This window comes from Xenopus laevis, chromosome 3L (genome assembly GCF_017654675.1).
Source record: "Xenopus laevis strain J_2021 chromosome 3L, Xenopus_laevis_v10.1, whole genome shotgun sequence".
NCBI lineage: Eukaryota > Metazoa > Chordata > Amphibia > Anura > Pipidae > Xenopus > Xenopus laevis.
The window spans coordinates 92,528,779-92,547,061 of record NC_054375.1 but is presented as its reverse complement, the minus strand read 5'-3'; the positions used below and the strand labels follow the sequence as shown (position 1 = coordinate 92,547,061).

Genomic DNA, 18,283 nt, shown 5'->3' with positions numbered 1-18,283 from the left:
CCATCAAGCCTAACTGCACCATAAAAAGTTCAGGCAGAATTTTAATTTAGTAACCCTTTTCTAAAAGAGACAAAGTATGTGAAAACCCTAAAATATGCATTGGAAGTTGTAGCCTTATACCTTCAAAATGACTTTTCCAAAAGGCCAAATATAATAACCTGCAAGTCTCCAGCAGAGCAAACCTGCAATTGATAGAAAAAGATGTACAAAATAGTTTTAGACCACATCTTACTGACTAAATGTATACATTTTCTAAACCAAAAGGCCCATAACACACACTTGAGGGAAGGGGAAATATTTTTTTAAAAACTGAATTGATTAAAATGGAATCTATGTGAGATGGCCTTCCCATAAATCAGAGCTTACTGGATAAAGAGTTTCCCGTTAAGGGATCCCATACCTGTACGTATCAAAGTTTTATTCGTCTAAAACTTGCTTCCAAGTAAAAAACAAAAAAAAACAAACTTGGAGGCCACTTGTAGCAACATCAAATATAGGCCATGGCAGGGACTAATGTTAATGATGTATAGCCTCTGTAAGCACTGTGGAATACACCAGCACTACAGTCATATGAAAAAGTTTGGGAACCCCTCTCAGCCTGCATAATAATTTAGTCCACTTTCAAAAAAAAAAAAAAAATATAAACAGTGGTATGTCTTTCTTTTTCCAGGAACATCAGAGTACTGGTGTTTTCTGAACAAAGTTTTTTAGTGAAGTTGTATTTAGTATTATGAAACTAAATCAAATATGAAAAACAGGCTGTGCAAAAATTTGGTTACCCTTGTAATGTTGCTATTTTGAATGCATGTAACGGCTCAATACTGATTAATGGCAACACCAAATTGGTTGGATTAGCGTGTTAAGCCTTGAACTTTATAGGCAGGTGTGTCCAATCATGAGAAAGGGTACTTAAGGTGGCCAATTGCAAGTTGTGCTTCTGTTTGACTCTCCTCTGAAGAGTGACAGCATGAGATCCTCAAAGAAACTCTCAAAAGATACAAAAGGATTGTGAGAATGGTTACAGACAACCCAAAGATCATCTCCAAAGACCTGTAAGAACATCTTGCTGCAGATGGTGTATCTGTACATCGTTCTACAATTCAGAGCAATTTGCACAAACAACATCTGTATGCCCGTTCTGCACTCACGCCACAAACAGTCGCTTGTTGTATGCAAAAGCTCATTTTGACAAGCCACAGTCATTTTGGAACAAATTGCTTTAGACTGATGAGAGAAAAAATTAGTTATTTGGGCATAACAAAAAGCGCTTTGCATGGCGGAAGAAGAACACCACATTCCAATAAAAACACCTGCTAACTACTGTCAAATTTGGTGGAGGTTCTGCTGTAGGGCTGTGTGGCTAGTTCAGGGACTGGGGCCCTTGTGTAAGTCAAAGGTCAACCCAATATCAACAGATTCTTCAGGATAATGCTCAAGGACCAGTTACAAAGTTGATGTTACACAGGGTTTGGATATTCCAACAAGACAAATACACTTTGAAATCTACAAAGGCATTTATGCAGAGGGAGAAGCACAATATTCTGGAATGGCCGTCGAAGTCCCCTGACTTGAATATGATCGAAAATCTATGGGATGATTTGAAGCAGGCTGTCCATGCTTGGCAGCCATCAAATTTAACTGAACTGGAGAGATTGAATGGTCCACTAGTGCCATCCAGAATCCAGTCAGACACTCTTTAAAGTCTATAGGAGTCGTCTAGAGGCTGTTGAATCAATACTTGGTTGAGTCTCCTTTTGCAAATGTAATCTCTCTGTTGGGGTGCCCAAATGTATGCACCTGTCTAATTTTGTTATGATGCATATTGCATATTTTCAGTTAATCCAATAAGGCATGCTATATATTAAAAGGCTCAGCCAATGATAAACAAAATTCCAAAGAATTAAGAGGGATTCCCAAACTTTTTCATATGACTGTATATAAATTATAATAAATATACAATGACACGTTGATTAAAGGGAGCTCCACATTCTTAAACTACTGATCCACAAAGAACAATTAGTTTTCATTGCTAATGGAATAACAATCTTACCATATGGAGTCCCTATGATAGTGAAAAACATAAGAGCCGACACCAACAGATAAAGAAGAGTTATCCACCATCCAAAGAGTATGACATAAAGAATGTTTCCAAAGGTTATTAGAGACTCTAAAATGGAGAAAATAACAAGAACATTTCTGGTTTGAACTCATACACATTTCTACAGAATACGGTTTTTAAAACATTTATTATGCAAATCTAAAGTCTGTGTATTCCAGTGTGTGGCTTTGGAGAAAACCAAAGCACAGTAATGTAACATTACAGAAAGAGGTTTGGTGTAAAATACAGTTTTGCATCAGAATAATGGCTTAATAGAAAACTAACCCATTACATGCAGGTTTTTTTCCCGGTGTCCCGCCAGCCCAATCCGACCCTGCACACAATTGAACTTTTAAAGGAAACATCTACTCGTGCATATCCTGATGTGACCGATTGCAGAAAAAGTTCAAAAATAAAAATTTTATGTAAATTGCTTGCTTAAAAGGAATGGTTCAGCGTAAAAAGGAAACTTAGTAAATAGATAAGCTGTGCAAAAAAAAAAAAAAAGTTATGAAAATGGTTATTCAAAACGGTAATGTATAAAGGCTAGATTGAACTGATATCTAACATAATAGCCTCCACTAGGAGTACCCAGTGGTGTAATTCAGATTGAAGGCCTTTGGAGGGGACCAATGTATTAAGCAGTATATATACTATAGTTGTTGGTAAGTTTGGCACACCATATCTACCACTATTGAAACCTGCAGTTTTTAATTTTGCATGTGCCCCTAAAGATCATCCCACTGTTGGGGTTGAAAGACATTGGATTCTTTGTCTTTTTGTATTATAAATGTAATAAAAGATAATTGTTTTCTAGACTGGTGTGCCTAGTTCACTCACTCCATTTTATTCAAGATATTAAGCAAGCTTTCATTCTTCTTTATGGCGCTACTGGGATCCCATTGGTGCCCCCCACAATCACCCCAAACAAATTTGTTGTAGTGCTATGCTCGCCTTTCTTGATACACACATTAGTACATACTAATGTTGTGTGCCGCAAAACACGTGTGATAATAGCCTGACAAATAAAAACGTTTAGCAGTTTATATATTAAATTATTTTCGAAATATATTAAATATAAAGTACCTGGTGGTGACATTAGCCGTATAGTACCTATATGGTTGTATATACACTAATAACTGGGGAATTTCAGGTGTCTTTTTAAATAGTTACTGTGATAACATGACTGATATAAAGCCTAAGGGAGCATTATAAATAACCTTTTTGAGGGGTTAAACTTGGCGAGTGCCTTGTATGGATACTGCTGCTTTTTGGTTCTCTTTGAACCAATCATTTGGTATGAACTACAATTTAAATGTATCCTGACACCACCAGCATTTTAGAAAAAACTAAACAAATATTCTCCAGAAATCAATTAGATTGTATTGATCATATAAGTCTAATAAACTGCCTGTGGACACAGTAAAAATGTATCAGTGAACTTGAAGTTTTCCTTAAATTGTGTATGTAATAATGTGATGAATATATTTCTTCTGCATGTTTTATGCCACAAGCAGCAATAGGAATGCTAGCAGCATGGTTAGCAAATGGCTTGTGATTTTGTTGCCCAGTCGACAAACTCCTTTCCTATAATTAAAATACATTTCAGAAAAGAAAAGGAATAAAACGGGCCTGAATGGAAAGATGTGGAATTAAAATAAAAATACATCTGAATGAATCTGCTTTATCAACCAGATGTCAATTTAAATTTTATGTTAATGAAGCAGACTAGAAAGTCAAATAATCCATGAAAACACAAACTAAAAATCTTTTCTCTGACATACTATTCAGCCAAGCTGAATTCACAGTAAGATCTCAATTAAAAAAAAAAAAAAAAAGTACAGGAATTATTACATAATCCATTTCAAAATAAATGTATATTTCATTTGTGTTAGGTACTAGAACAGTACAGGTTTAGAATCTTGTGATCAAAAACTCCCTTTCCCAGTAATTTTTATACATCAGTACTAGGAAACCTACACATTGTATGTTATATGAAAAAAGTTGCACACCGTACAATGTATATTTATAACAGCTTGCTGTCACTTTTATGATAAAAAGATTTGGAGAAACATATAAACTGAACCGTACATTAAAAATCTTTAATTGAAAAACAAATGTACATTTTCTACAGTTTAGAGTAATTGCACTGAAAAATGCAAACAAGAAACTGCTACTTACCGTATATACTCTAGTATAAGCCGAGTTTTTCAGCATCCAAAATGTGTTGAAAAAGTCTACCTCGGCTTATACTCGGGTCAGTGGGCAGTAGCTGAGATTGCATTTACTTTTAATCATTCCTATACCAACAGTTTGCTTGGGGAGAGAGTGCAATATCACACAGCGCCCTCTGTTGGTTATATGAAAGAATAACAGTGCGCACTCTGTTGGTTATATGAAACAATAAAAGTGACTGCAATATCACACAGCGCCCTCTGTTGGTTATATCAAAGAATAACATTGCGCCCTCTGTTGGTTATATGAAAGAATAACAGTGACTGCAATATCACACAGCACCCTCTGTTGGTTATATGAAAGAATAACAGTGACTGCAATATCACACAGCGCCCTCTGTTGGTTATACGAAAGATTAACAGTGATGGCAATATCACACAGCACCCTCTGCACATGGTAGCGGGACAGTGGGACAATGCACACAGTAATCCGTTTGGCAATTCTCTGTCACCATCAACTTTGCAAAGAAGTCCAGTTGATCCTTGGGGGGGTCGCTTTGGCGGAATGTGCACTGCTGGGAGACAGGGCTGTAGTTATGTCTAGGCTTATACTAGAGTCAATAAGTTTTCCCAGTTTTCGTAGGTAAAATTAGGTACCTCGGCTTATACTCTAGTATATACGGTAATTATTACAGTCAGGGCTGCCATCAGAAATTGCATTGCGGGAGGGGGCCCCCCCCCTTCCCCACCCATCACTACAAAGGCTACACAGGCACAAGTGCTAAAACATTTAAGGCCCCCCTACAAGCTACGGAGGTCCCCATACAAAAGAAGTGTGCCTGGGCCCCTACAAATTATTAAAAAATAATAATAATAGTATAAAAAAAGTTGTATAAAAAATTCATGGCCAAGGCCCCTACAAGTTATATTTAAAAACTGGTGGTGAAGTCCCATATAAGTTATATAAAATAAAACTTGGTGGCCAGGGCCCCTACAAGATATATAGAAAAATGGTGGCCAGTGGCCCTACAAGTTATATTTAAAAAATGGTGGCCAGGGCCCCTACAAGTTATATTTAAAAAATATTGGCCAGGGCCCCTACAGGTTATATTTTAAAAAAATGATGGCCAGTGCCCCTATATGTTATATATGCCCCCTTAAGCAATAAAGCCAGGAACAACACAGCCCCCCCTATCCCCCCATGATGGCGGCCCTGAGTTCAGTTAATATACTGCAACAGTTCTCCAAATAGTCATAAACGTATGCATTTACACACACTACAACTATCCAAATAACACCATAAATAATGGCATAATGCTGTTGAGATTTTTACAATTTGTGCTTAGAAGCCTGGAATTTAAAACATTAGTGAAATACCGCAATAAGTCTTCACTGTATTCAGTTCTGAATAGAGTTCCTTCACAATTTCAGATCGATCTTCCCAAGGCCTCTCTGTAACATGACCTTTCCATTTTTTAAAACCAAACTGGTACAAAAAAAGAAAAAATGATTATTAAGGGTTCATTTTTTTATAGAATTACCATACAACATATAAAAACAGCACAAACATATTTCATTACAATTTTTATTATATAGCATGAATGGAATAGGAATACAACTTATCAAGGCTGACCAATTTTAAAAAATTGCATGCATTTTTACAAGAATATTTAAAATATCTAATGTGCCAGTTTTCCATAGTAAAGTATGGGAACAGTATTAAAAGTAAGAATTATGAAAATCGTTTATTTAAAAAATATTTAGGCAAGATTGCATTTTAATCAAAATAATCTTTTACAGCGTAGGTAATATATACCTATTGGTCAGTCTTAACTTGAAAAAGGCAGTAGGACATGAATTATTACTGAATTTCCCCCATAACCAAACCAGCAAGGTACCCAGTTAACATTCTATTATTCCCAATAGTCTGAACTTCTTTATGGGAAAAACCTTCCACGAACTTGGCATATACTACCTACTGTAACGTAAACCCCTCCTATAAGGGGTACACATAACATTTCTATACTAGAGAAAACCGCCAATTACCCCTGATGGAGACCCTCACTACACATTTAACAGTCTTTAAATAAAACACTTTTTCACAGCAGTAAATCTGCATTGAAGTGCTCTCCTCTCTCCTACTGATAATTCTGACCTTGGATGTGCGGTACATCTTTTAAGAGAGGATTGAAGCATTCATAATAAGCAACCTTTGGCAGTGTGCTTGATTCATCTACCCTATATTGGAGACCCTCACTAAGGAAGACAGTATACCCCCAGTGTCCCCTGTAAACACAACTGACCAAGCCTCCTTTCATCAACGTGAATGAAAACTGTTTGTCGCTTCTTGTGATAGATGTTTTTTACTATGTTGCTGGGTTATTATCAGGCGTTTCTCTTACAGCATATTTAATTTGACAGGGAAACACTTCTTATTATGCACAGAAGGCGTTTGCAATATATTGCTTTTCTTTCTTTTCTTTCATTTAATTTCTACTTGTCTACTTGATAACAAGCAGGGTCATAGGCTTATAAAAATATTTCTGCATCTCCCAGTAAAATATGATAAGCCATTTTGATATCCTACGTAAAACACATAGGCCAAGGGCACGTGTAGTGGAAGTCGGCCTGAAAAAACCCGATTTCTTGTATTTGGGCCAACCTCTGCACGCCAGCAGAAGCAGTTCATATAAATGGAGCTGGGGAACAGAGTGGACTGGCTTCTCACAGCCTGAGAGCAGCAGAGCCAACTCTGTCTGCCCTTGAAGCTTACTTCTAACCCTATTTTTTTTTTTCATTTGAATATTTACTGTAAATGTTGCTGGAGGCATTGTGTAAATATATTAATCATTATCCTAGTTTATATAGCACCGGCATATATGCAGCACTTTAAAGAACATGTGTGTTATGTTTTTGGTAGCTGAGGATGAGTAGAGTATAACAGTGCTTTATTAGTAGAGACTCATGCAGCCATTACACAACAGAAACTTTCACTTAAGCTGTCCAGGAAGTATGCACATTATGTCTGAGCACAGTGACATCTACAGTCCATTTGTATAAACACCACAATGTTCAACTACTCAAGCCAGTCAGAGCCCTAGTGGAGCATACAACATCTTCTTTACTAGTCCAACATGTCAGTTTGATAAGGAGCCACCTAAACTACCAGTATTGCTTTTGCTTGGTGAGATGATCAGGGGGGTCTAAAATCAGAGTAGCCTGGCTGTCAGGGCCAGATTACCCATCAGGGACTACAGGTGTCTGCCTACTGTTAGGGACCTGGAAATTTTAAAATTGTAATGAATAGTGGGATGAAATCGGACGATGAATCCAATTGCATCTCTTCATTCACAGACCCACCTGCAGGCTGCATCCCAATGCCAGGCTGTGTCAGGAAAGAGCAGGCTGAAAGCACTGCACTAAGTCAACAGAAGAGTCAAAGAGCTTCAATGATAGGATTACAGAAAATGTATATGAATTTCGGGTCCGCACTGGGCTTTGTGGGAAAAGGGGAGGGAAAGAATTCTCTTGGTGCTGGCTCCAGAGGAACTTTGCTGACACAGAAGGGGAGATGGTGGCTGGTCTATATGCCACTTCCCCCAAACAGTTCCCTTATCATGCAAGGATTTGCTTAGTTCTCCTTTCTCCCACAGTCAATCAATTAGCTCTTACCTTCACTAGCCATTCTGATTTTTAACCTCTAATGGAATATGTATTCATTTAACTGTATGTGCGAGGTTTTTGTACAGAAAAATGGCTGTGTTAGCTTTACACTGTGTTCAGGGGTTGATCTATGAATCTGTCACCACACTCATCCTACTATGAGCACTGGGGGTATTGTACATGAAATTATTACTGTCCAACCTACTGTGTAAAAATTAAATTGACAACCAAAACACACAAACCAAAGTGGCTTCATCTGTAGATATCTAAGCATCTATTTTAGCTTTTACTTACCACAAATCTCCTCTGTCTGAGAATGAGGAGATTTGTGGTAAGTAATAGGGATGGCGAATTTTACCAGTTTCGCTTCGCCAAAAATTTGCCGCCGGTGAAATGTCACAGACGCCCATTAAAGTCTATGGGCGTCAAAAAAATTGTCGTGCAGCAAAATTTTTTTGACGCGCATCTTATTTTGACACACCAAGCCATACAAGTCTATGGGCGTCATTATTTCAGCAAAACAAGGCGAAAAAATTCACCCATCCCTAGTAAGTTAAAGCGAAAATAGATGCTTAGATATCTACTGTAGATCTATATATTTATATCGTAACTAAAAAGCTCCCCTGCTTTTTAACACTATTTACAAATGTTACACCTATTTTTGGATTTTCTCACAGGATGATTTACCACCAGTAAATCCCGTAAATTTTGGCCCCGTCAAAAGTGAGGGAGGGTTAGGACAAATTTCCCTAGCGTCTCATCAGCCTGTATGATTTTCCAATTAGCCCTAAATGTATTTCTCAATGAAGCAGAGTAATTATTTTAGCAAGTCGAGAACATCAATCCCGTGGCTTTTTTGGTTTTTTTTGTGTTGTTGGGTGGATATCTTAGCTTTATTTAATGCTGCATCTAATATTTGTGCCTTATACCCTGTCTGAAGACACCTCCCCTTCATTTCCATAAATTGTTTGTAACATGTCTGTTGTTCACAGTTATTCCTTAGGACCCGGCAAAATTGCGACAGGGGAAGTGAGCACTTTAATGCTGGGGCATGACAGCTCTCAGCATGCAACAGCGTTTTACGATCTGTTGTTTTTCTGTATAACGTATAATCAATTTTATTGTAATATATATCTATATCTAATCTATATCTAATCTATATCAATAAATAAATAAATAAATAAATAAATGTGGCCTGCCCTGAAGCATGTACTGTCTTCCTACCTTGCAGAATTGCACAGTTCCTGTGCTCTTTTTTGGGTACAGAGACCTGCAGCTGGCAGAAATAATATAGCAGTAACTGTGTTAGTCAGAACTATATTATTAAGGAGCAGGGGAAAGCACATAGGTTTCCCACCCACTGCCATCACTTAATTTATGCGATATTTAGACTAAATTATAATTAATCCATATTGGAAGCAAAACCAGCCTATTGGGTTTAAAGGATTTCATAGTAGACTTAAGGTACGAAGATCCAAATTACAGAAATATCCATTTTTCAGAAAGCCCCAGGTCCCGAGCATTCTGGTCCATACCTGTACTAACAATAGCTAACATAAGTTTTGCATTATTACTTCATTGCATTAAGAACTAATTTCTTTTAACTAAATAAGAAAAAAAACCTCACTTTGTAGTTATTTGAGAGTTTAAGAGCCTCCACTTCATTTTCCGCAGTGATTGTGGTTTTTATCACACAGACATTACACGGCTGAACTTCTTCTGAGCCATGGGTACAACACACAGGAGTAGAAGATGCCCCTAAAACGATACACCAGTATTATTAGTGTATCATTTATTTTTAGGGTGACACAATGTTATCAGTTAAAAGTCAGCACAACAATAGCATTCAAGCATTTACACTGCACAATCATATCTGCAATACAGTTTCACTATGAGAGATATCTGGGAAATTAGCATTTTTCAGATCTGCATATCGCAGGGCCGCCATTAGAAATCACGGGGCCCCGTACAACAAAATTTTTGGGGCCCCCTGGGCCCCGCCCACACTGACGACCAAGCTCCGCCCCATATCCCGCCCACTCCACATCGCAGTTAAAAGACCACACAGACATCAGCGCTAAAAAAAGTAACCCCCCCCACACAAGTTGTAAAAAGCTATTGATGGTCAGGGCCCCCTTATAAAAAATTGGGGCCCCCAAAAAAAAAAATTAATTTTTTTTTTTTTTTTTTTTTTAAAACATTGGTGGCAGGGGCCCCCTTATAAGTTAAAAACAAATTGGGGCCCCAAAAAAAAAATTTGAAAAAAAATTAATTATTTTTTTGAAAAAAAAAAAAAACATTGGCGGCAGGGGCCCCCTTATAAATTAAAAACAAATTGGGGCCTCAAAAAAAATTTTGAAAAAAAAACCAAAAAAAAAACAAACTGTACTTGTACTTTGTTACAAGTTAAAAAAATTTGGGGCCACCAAAAAGAAAATTAATTTTTTAAAAAAAAAAAAAAAAACACAATGGTGGCAAGGGGCCCCTTACGAGTTAAAAAAAAAATTGGGGCCCCAAAAAAAAAGTTTTAAAAAAAAGATTGGTGGCAGGGGCCTATAGAATATTAAAATAATACATTGGTGGCCAGGGGATTAAAAAAAAAAAAACACAAACTGGTGTTCAGTAGGATTGAACTCATGGCTTCAGTACTTCAACTTCGCCTCCTTTCGTGACTTCGGGTCTTTTCACCGCTTCAGGACTTCAATTTCGGCTGTTTTCGTGACTTCGGGTCTTTGCGCTGCTTCAGGACTTCGGCTTCGGCTGTTTTCGTGACTTCGGGTCTTTTCGGCGCTTCGTGATTTCTGGACTTCGGCTTTTTCCGTGACTTCGGGTCTTTTCGGCGCATCGGCTTCGGCTTTTCGGCACTTCCGCATTCGGCACGCAAGAGGCAAGACGTACGGCTCGGGCGCTCGTAAGGGGGGCCCGGATCTTCAAAAAATGCAGCGCTGCCGGGCCCCCCTTCATGCCCGGGCCCGGTACGCTTGTCCCCCCTGTCCCCCCCTGATGGCGGCCCTGTGCATATGTGACTGACCAAGCAGAAATATTTGAGCCTCATCTTTATTGAGGTCTTCTGTTGGCTTTATAAAGGAGCTCTATAGAACCTATGAAAGTCTGCAGCGTTTAACTGCAAGTGTACATTCCTGGAGGGCATACAAGGCAGACAGAGGCACACATCAAATTTAGGCTTCTGTACCAGTGGCTAAAATGGTAAACCCTCACCAAAAATGATAAGAAGCTCTCTAAGGCTAATGACCTGATACAATGCAAATGGCCATCATTATGGCAACAGAACTCTTTGATGACCTATGACACATTTCAACCAATGTGCTTTTACATATTGTTTTTGTAATGGGAAAACATGGAACAAGGTTTGTAGTGCTTCTGATTCATGAACATTTTCCTTCTTCACACTTTGAATAACAGCACAGCAAGACTTACCAGGCAGCAATCTAGGAGTCAGGATGCTATGCTGATGAGAACCAGAATGTGTATCCACCAAGTCTGTAGGGATATTTATACCGCAGTGTCTGTCACAGAGAGAACCCCTTCGATGATGAGAATCAACACGGAGGTCAAATTCTCGAGGGAAATCTGAAACAGAAGACAATTTTACAAATAATAAAATGTAAAAAAACTATGCAAATTCGCACTTGAACATTTATACTGGGCAGCATTCCAGAAAAACCAATTAGTAACTAGCCTTTTTCAGCCAGTTGCAGGTAGAACAACATAAGCAAACTTTTGATTGGTTGACATTACCACCTACGTGCAAATTTGCCCAATGTGTATAAGCTCAACTATATATGGTTTTATGGTTTCAATAATTTTTATTGAAAAATTTTAACTATATATGGTTTTATGAATATCGTAAGTTGCACTGGGGAAAAAAAAAAAAACAACAACATTGTTGAAAAGTTTCAGTAAAACCACTTTTCTGTTTCAATGTTTCAGGGCAGGAGCCTTCAAACATCACCTACAAATGGTGGTATATGGCAAAAAGCATCAGAACACAAAAATATCCAGACACTGTTCTTAGTTGGAACCCTTACTTCTGAGCTCCAAAATGAATGGCATCACAAAAAAAAAAAAGAAAATATTTTGCACATCCAGGGAACAATTTTGTGCTTGTGTTGCTCCCAAACTCTATTTTACATCTAAATGTTGCTCATGGGTAAGAAAGGTTGGGGACCCCCCTACTACAGTAATAAATGGAATTGCACCACTTGGCTTTGCAGATTCTAGGGGAAAGCTACTTGCCTGAGTGCATAACACCAAAGGTAACATTTGCTGGAGCCACAATCATGGTCTAGACTCTAGGGTCTGTGATGCATGGTTTGGGCTAGGGTCCATGCCTTCAGACTACACTGTTGACAATGCAATGCATTTTACTTTGTTGCAACAGTTTGGAGAGGGTATTTTCTGTTTCAGCACAATAGTATGATCATTGTTTTGTTTTTAACCTTGTCTTCTCTGGTAATTAAGAGATTGTGTTTAATTATGCACAATGAGGACAGTACAACTATTTTGAAATAAGGAGAATTTTGAGATCACTTGCAGGAGAGGTGACATTTAGCAAGCTGCAAAGCACCCCACTTGTTATTGCCATTATCATATACCAATCTTATATTTATTGAACCCATACTGGTGAGTGTGCTTAGAATTTCCTTTGCTTTCTTATATCATAAACATGCAGAATAATGTATTTGCTTACACAAGAAAAGTGAGGGAGATGAAAATTCAAAAGGAAAAAAAAAAAAAAAAATATAGTATTCCTTTCCTTACCTCCCAATTCTGTTAAAAGGTTTGTTCCCAGGGCCGCTCCGGCCATGAGGCAAGGTGAGAATCTTGCCTCAGGCGGCACGGAGCGGGCAGTTACCAGGGGCGGCAAAAAGCCGCCTCTGGTAACTTTAAGAGCCGAATTACCGTTTTTTTAAAACGGAAATTCGGCTCTTCTAGCGCAGCGAGCGCAATAGCGCTCACTGCACTAGCGATGCAGCCCCTCCTCCACCTGCTCCGACGCTGGTAGTTAGAAGAGCGGAGCAGGAGGAGGGGCGGCATTGGGGCTGCTGCAGCCCCTGAAACGTGCCTGTTTGTTCCCCTTGAAATCAACCTTTTGTATGACATAGAGATTGATATTCGGAGACAATTTGAAATTGAATTTTCATTATATGTGGTTTGAGTTATTTAGCTTTTTGTTCAGCAGCTCTCCAATTTGCATTTTCAGAAGTCTGGTTTCTAGGGTCCAAATTACCCTAGCAACCCACATGGATTTGAATAAGAAACTGGAATGTGAATAGGAGATGACATGAATAGATGGCTGTGTAATTAAAAGTAGCAATAACAATACATTTGTAGGCTTATAGAGCATTTGTTTTTAGATGGGGTCAGTGACCCCCATTTGAAAGCTGGGAAGAGTCAAAAGAAGGAGAAGGCAAATGATTTAAAACTATAAAAAGTAAAAAAAAAAAAAGACCAATTGTAAAGTTGCTTACAAAAGACCATTCTATAAAATACTAACATTTAACTTAAAAGTGAACCATCCCTTTTAAGTAATTGTTAGCAGTCAATGTAAGGTCCACTTATCTACACATGAGTATCTTTACACAGCTTTATAAATACAAAGACTTTTACAGTGTACTGTGGCATTATAGCCACAATATTTGGTGTATTTGAACACTTGGGGAGTTTGTATTTTTAAACATCTTCATGTAGCCCCTATATTTTATGAACATTATTGTAAAAAATGTAAATAATCTTAATAAAGTAGAAGTAAAGGACTGGAATATATTGCCTGGGAACATTTCATACCACAGAATTAAAAGGGGCAGTTCAACTTTAAGATAACTTTTGCTGTGTTATGGAATGGCAAGTTCTAAGCAACTTTTCGACTGATCTTCAACCTTCTTCTGACACTTTCCAGTTTTTAAATAGTGGTCAATAACACATTCCAATCTCTCAAACAAGCCACTGCCTGGTTGCTAGGGTACCTTGGAGGGAAAATAAATCATTTTAAAAACCACAAAAAATATAAAGACCAATTGCCTCAGAATATGATGGTCTACTAAAAGTTTACTTTAAAGGTGAACTACCTCTTTAGCATGACTCCAAATAAAGACCACACTGCAATATATGACAAAATAAAACAATTCTTATTAAAAGTTTAGCCCTTTAAAATCAGCATCCACGGGCATCACAGGACTGAGCTATCCACTATTAAATAATGCCCATGAATTGCACAATAACCCAGCATAAGCTCACATGGCTCTGCAAGAAAATCAATTGATAGGGAAAGCATGCGCATTTTACTTTTTATAACCAGCTGGTTTGTTAAAACAGTCCAAACGAATAATCAATTTGTTTTAAACGTCTTGCATTAAATGCAGCATAAAAGAAAAAGGCCCTATTATGTGCTGTTTGCATAACATTGCAAAACACAATGCAAACCAGTTTTCATTGAGTTTAAGTTTTTAAATGAGGTACTGGTGATGAAATTGATTTATTAGAATATATGATAAAAAATCCTACCATTAATAAATATAAAAAAAAATAAATATATGCACCAAGGGGCAAGTATAAAGTATGGGGCATTTCCCCGGGGGGCAGTTAGCCTGGAGGGAGGAAGGGCTACCTAGGGTGGGGGGGGGGTACTCTGTTTTTTACAAATGGGTTGATTTCTCCTTTAAGGGGGGCCACATGGGACATAACTGTTCAGTGAGTTTGCAATTGATCGTTAGCATGCGGGTCATAATCAAATGCAACAGTTATGACCCATGTGGACCTCCCTTAAGTCACTGACTAACTAGAGAGCTGCAAAGCAGGAAGTTGGGTTCTGGTTATTATGTTAGACATCCAGTCACTTCAGTCTTTATAGATTACAATTTTGGCTAACTAACTATATTAGAAACATTTTATTTTGCACAGCCTATTTACCCAGTTTTTATTTTTATACTGAACAATTCATTCAATTTAAATGGAAAAACAGGAGGTATACTGCTCTTTTAAGCTTGCTGGGAAAGATGCTGGGTGTTCAGTAAACTGTGCTTGAGTGACAGCACCGACAGCCAATGAGAGGGAGGGCAGGCTTGTCACGCAAATGATCCGACCTCAGAGCCAGCCAGAGGCCGGTAAAAGAGAAGCAGCTTCCAGTGGCTTCACTATAAAAAGTTAAATATTTTGAAAACTGTAAAAATTGTAATACATTATATTTAAGAACTTTAAGTACATGAAATGATGATTCATTTCGAGAATTATTAATTTTGGGATAGATCCCCTTTAAATAAATAAAATGGGAAATTGCAGAGTAAAAACAGGACTCTGGAGATATTGTTAAGTAATACGGCTGAATAAATCTATCAGAGCAGGTTGTTTTTTCCTTTCCTACCAGATTATTAAAAGGAGGATTTGTTAAGACCAAAGTCCTTGATGCAGTTACGTTGCGGAGATCACATTACAGGCTCGAACATGTTATGTTCGTTGGGGAAAGAAAACCTTGGTCTCCACCTTATTTTCAAGAACAACAACATACATGAACTCTGTGCCATCATCACATAATATCATTGCTGATGGGCACAACAAGGAACCCTATGTTTAGTAAGCAAGAGAACAGGTGAAAAGGAAGAAGCAGCTACTGAAAACAGATATGACAAGTTTCAGTAACATTTTTTCAGACAGTTTGCTACAAAGTTAATCTTACAACATTAAAAGGATTTCTATTGGTGTTCCCCAACATTCCTAAACATTACAATCATTTACAAATAATGAAGCGAATATGAATTTTCTCTTATATCCAACTTCATTTCAGGAATTCTCTCCTTACAGTGTATAGTTTATTAAAAAGGTACATTAATTATTATAAGAGTACTAGTGCAGGTCTGGACTTGGATTCAAAATATGTTCTGGCATTTCAATTACACGGAGGCCCAAACATCCCCCCATCAGTCCACTAAATAGTGACTGTCTATGGCAGTGATCCCCAACCATTAGTTTGTGAGCAACATGTTGCTCTTTGACCCCTTGGATGTTGCTCCCAGTGGCCTCCATTGCAGGTGTTTATTTTTAAATTCCTGACTTAAAGGCAAGCTTTAGTTGCATAAAAACCATGTATACTGCCAAACAGAGCCCCCTGTTGGCTAGGGGCTGCCAATACTGAATCGCAGCCCTTATTTGGAAGCCTCAAGATCTTTTTGCATGCTTGTGTTGCTCTCCAACATTATTTTATACTTGAGTGTGGCTCATGGGCAAAAAAGGTTGGGGACCCCTGGTCTATGGCATCTTACAACAGCCCCAAGCTCTGGCATTTGCAAGAACTCACAGATTGCTAGTCCGGGTTTAGTGGAGCCTGCCCAAGAAAAAATAATTTGAGCATCCACTACATGGGGGTGGGTGCAATTGATTCAACCAATGGGATACTTAACACCCTGCCCCCATACATCCCAACTGTCCCGTTTTTTAAAAGGTACAGTCCCTCTTTTGACAGCTCAAACAGCGTCCCTCGTTTGTACTGGAAAGTCCTGTTTTCCTCTGCACCAGTGTCGGACTGGCCCACCGGGATACCAGGAAAACTCCCGGTGGGCCCAGGTGTCAATGGGCCCTCCTGCTTCTAACCATTTAGCATATTTCATGATCCTTACCTTTTCCTTTATGGGGAAAAATGCTTAATAATGTAAAAATATAGTAAGTAGATATAAAAGACTAGAAGAATAAAGAGGTTGAGAGAGGAGAAAAGGAATAATAGTTTGGAAAGTGGGCCCACTGTCTAAGGTTTTGTGGTGGGTCCCAGTCCAACACTGCTCTGCACTGAACAGCCAGAAAAAGAAACAAAGTTTCTAACTTAATTGGCTTTTGGCAGAGAGCCCAGGATGTTACAAATTGTAACAATTTCAAAATAAGGAAATAAGTAATTGTAACAATATAAGATAACAGATCCCTTTGGAAAAGTTAAGACTCGGGGTAATTCACCTTCATTAGCAAAACTGTAATAACTGGAGAAAAAAAACCCACAAATATTTCCAAACATTCATAACCTGCCAAATTTTTTAAAATGAACATGGTAATTAGGGGCTGCAAAAATGGGCGTGGTCAAAACATTTTTTGCCACGCTATAACTTTTTTGTCCATCTTTTTTATTTCCAAAGTGTTGGGAGGTATGCCCGCCCCCCCAGTAATCAACATTTTATTCTCCTTTAAAATAAAATGGTTGCTTAAATGCCACATGGATTATTGCACAAGAGAATCCTTTTCACCAAAGCAAGAGATTCCATGTATGGATCATATGATACGCTACTATTAGTAGACTGAATTACAACAAAACTATAACTTACCTGTGAAGCAATGAACAGACCATTAAATTGGGATGAAATTGGCAATAGAAAACCCGCTTCAATGTCCAATAACAAAACCCTGTGTCAATTCATCAATTAATAGTAATTGAAGGAATAGAGACTTACAGGGTGATTTAGACATTGCTATTGTACAATTATTTATAATTAGGCTATTTTTGTGGCGTCCAAGTCATTAGATTAGAAACCAAGCAGTGGGACAGATGAAATGATCTATAATTGAATGAGCAGAGGGGCCAGCCCAACAGAGAAAGGGTCTATATTAAAATGATTAGACATGAAATGTTTGAATCAAACTTTCATGGCGAAACAGTTTACTTTGACAAACCAGACTGATAGAACTATAGCGCTGAAATCAATAGCAACAATAAGATAATGAAAAGTAACGGGTAATATAAAGCTCACCTATGGGAGAGTGAGGGATATACAGGGAGATACAGATGCGTTTTTCGCCTCCAGGCACAGAACATTTGTGGTCTCACCTGAGAGTCTATTAAAGGACACCACCACCTGCTGGTTCGGCCACTCACGCCTGACAAATTAGAGCCCCGCAGCCGCACACAGTATTTTTAATGCAATTATATGATAGGAAAAGAGTGTCTCACCGAAAGCGTCATGTGTGTTCCTCCTGCGCCTGACATATTCCACATCCAGCGACATCGTGTCACACAGCTCTTGCTCTTCGACGCACTATTCTGTAAAAGCAGGCGGCTGTATGAAGAGTTGGTTTAAACGGGAACACGTCAGTGCGCATGCGCTGGGTTTATTAGCACTGCCTGCGAGAGCGCCAGGTTCCCAGTGACTGGTCCATGTGTGCTCGGGTTTGGACGGGTTGCTCAAGTCACGTGCCTTATTGAAGTAACAGGGAGCAGATAAATGAGTTCCAACATTCTCACCCCCATCCTTCTCTCCCAATTCTACACCCGTTCTAGTTCTCCTTCCCGCGGTGTTCCATAGTCGCACAGTGCAGCAGTGCTATACAATGTAAGGGCTGCTTGGCACATTCTGCT

The 18,283-nt window shown here is 38.4% G+C and overlaps 1 protein-coding gene across 1 annotated transcript in view; it reads right to left on the bottom strand.

The window, feature by feature from the left end:
* Positions 1 to 18,000, bottom strand: part of XB5937757.L (uncharacterized XB5937757 L homeolog) — a gene marked incomplete at its 3' end in the record, with an annotated part of 49,019 nt that extends 31,019 nt beyond the window's left edge. Inside the window, 6 exon segments of the mRNA NM_001095931.1 lie at positions 121 to 182; positions 2,051 to 2,167; positions 5,650 to 5,758; positions 9,563 to 9,693; positions 11,374 to 11,526; positions 17,879 to 18,000. Coding sequence (NP_001089400.1) covers positions 121 to 182; positions 2,051 to 2,167; positions 5,650 to 5,758; positions 9,563 to 9,693; positions 11,374 to 11,526; positions 17,879 to 17,933 — 627 coding nt within the window. The 5' untranslated portion in view covers positions 17,934 to 18,000.
* Between the last annotated feature and the right edge of the window lie 283 nt (positions 18,001 to 18,283).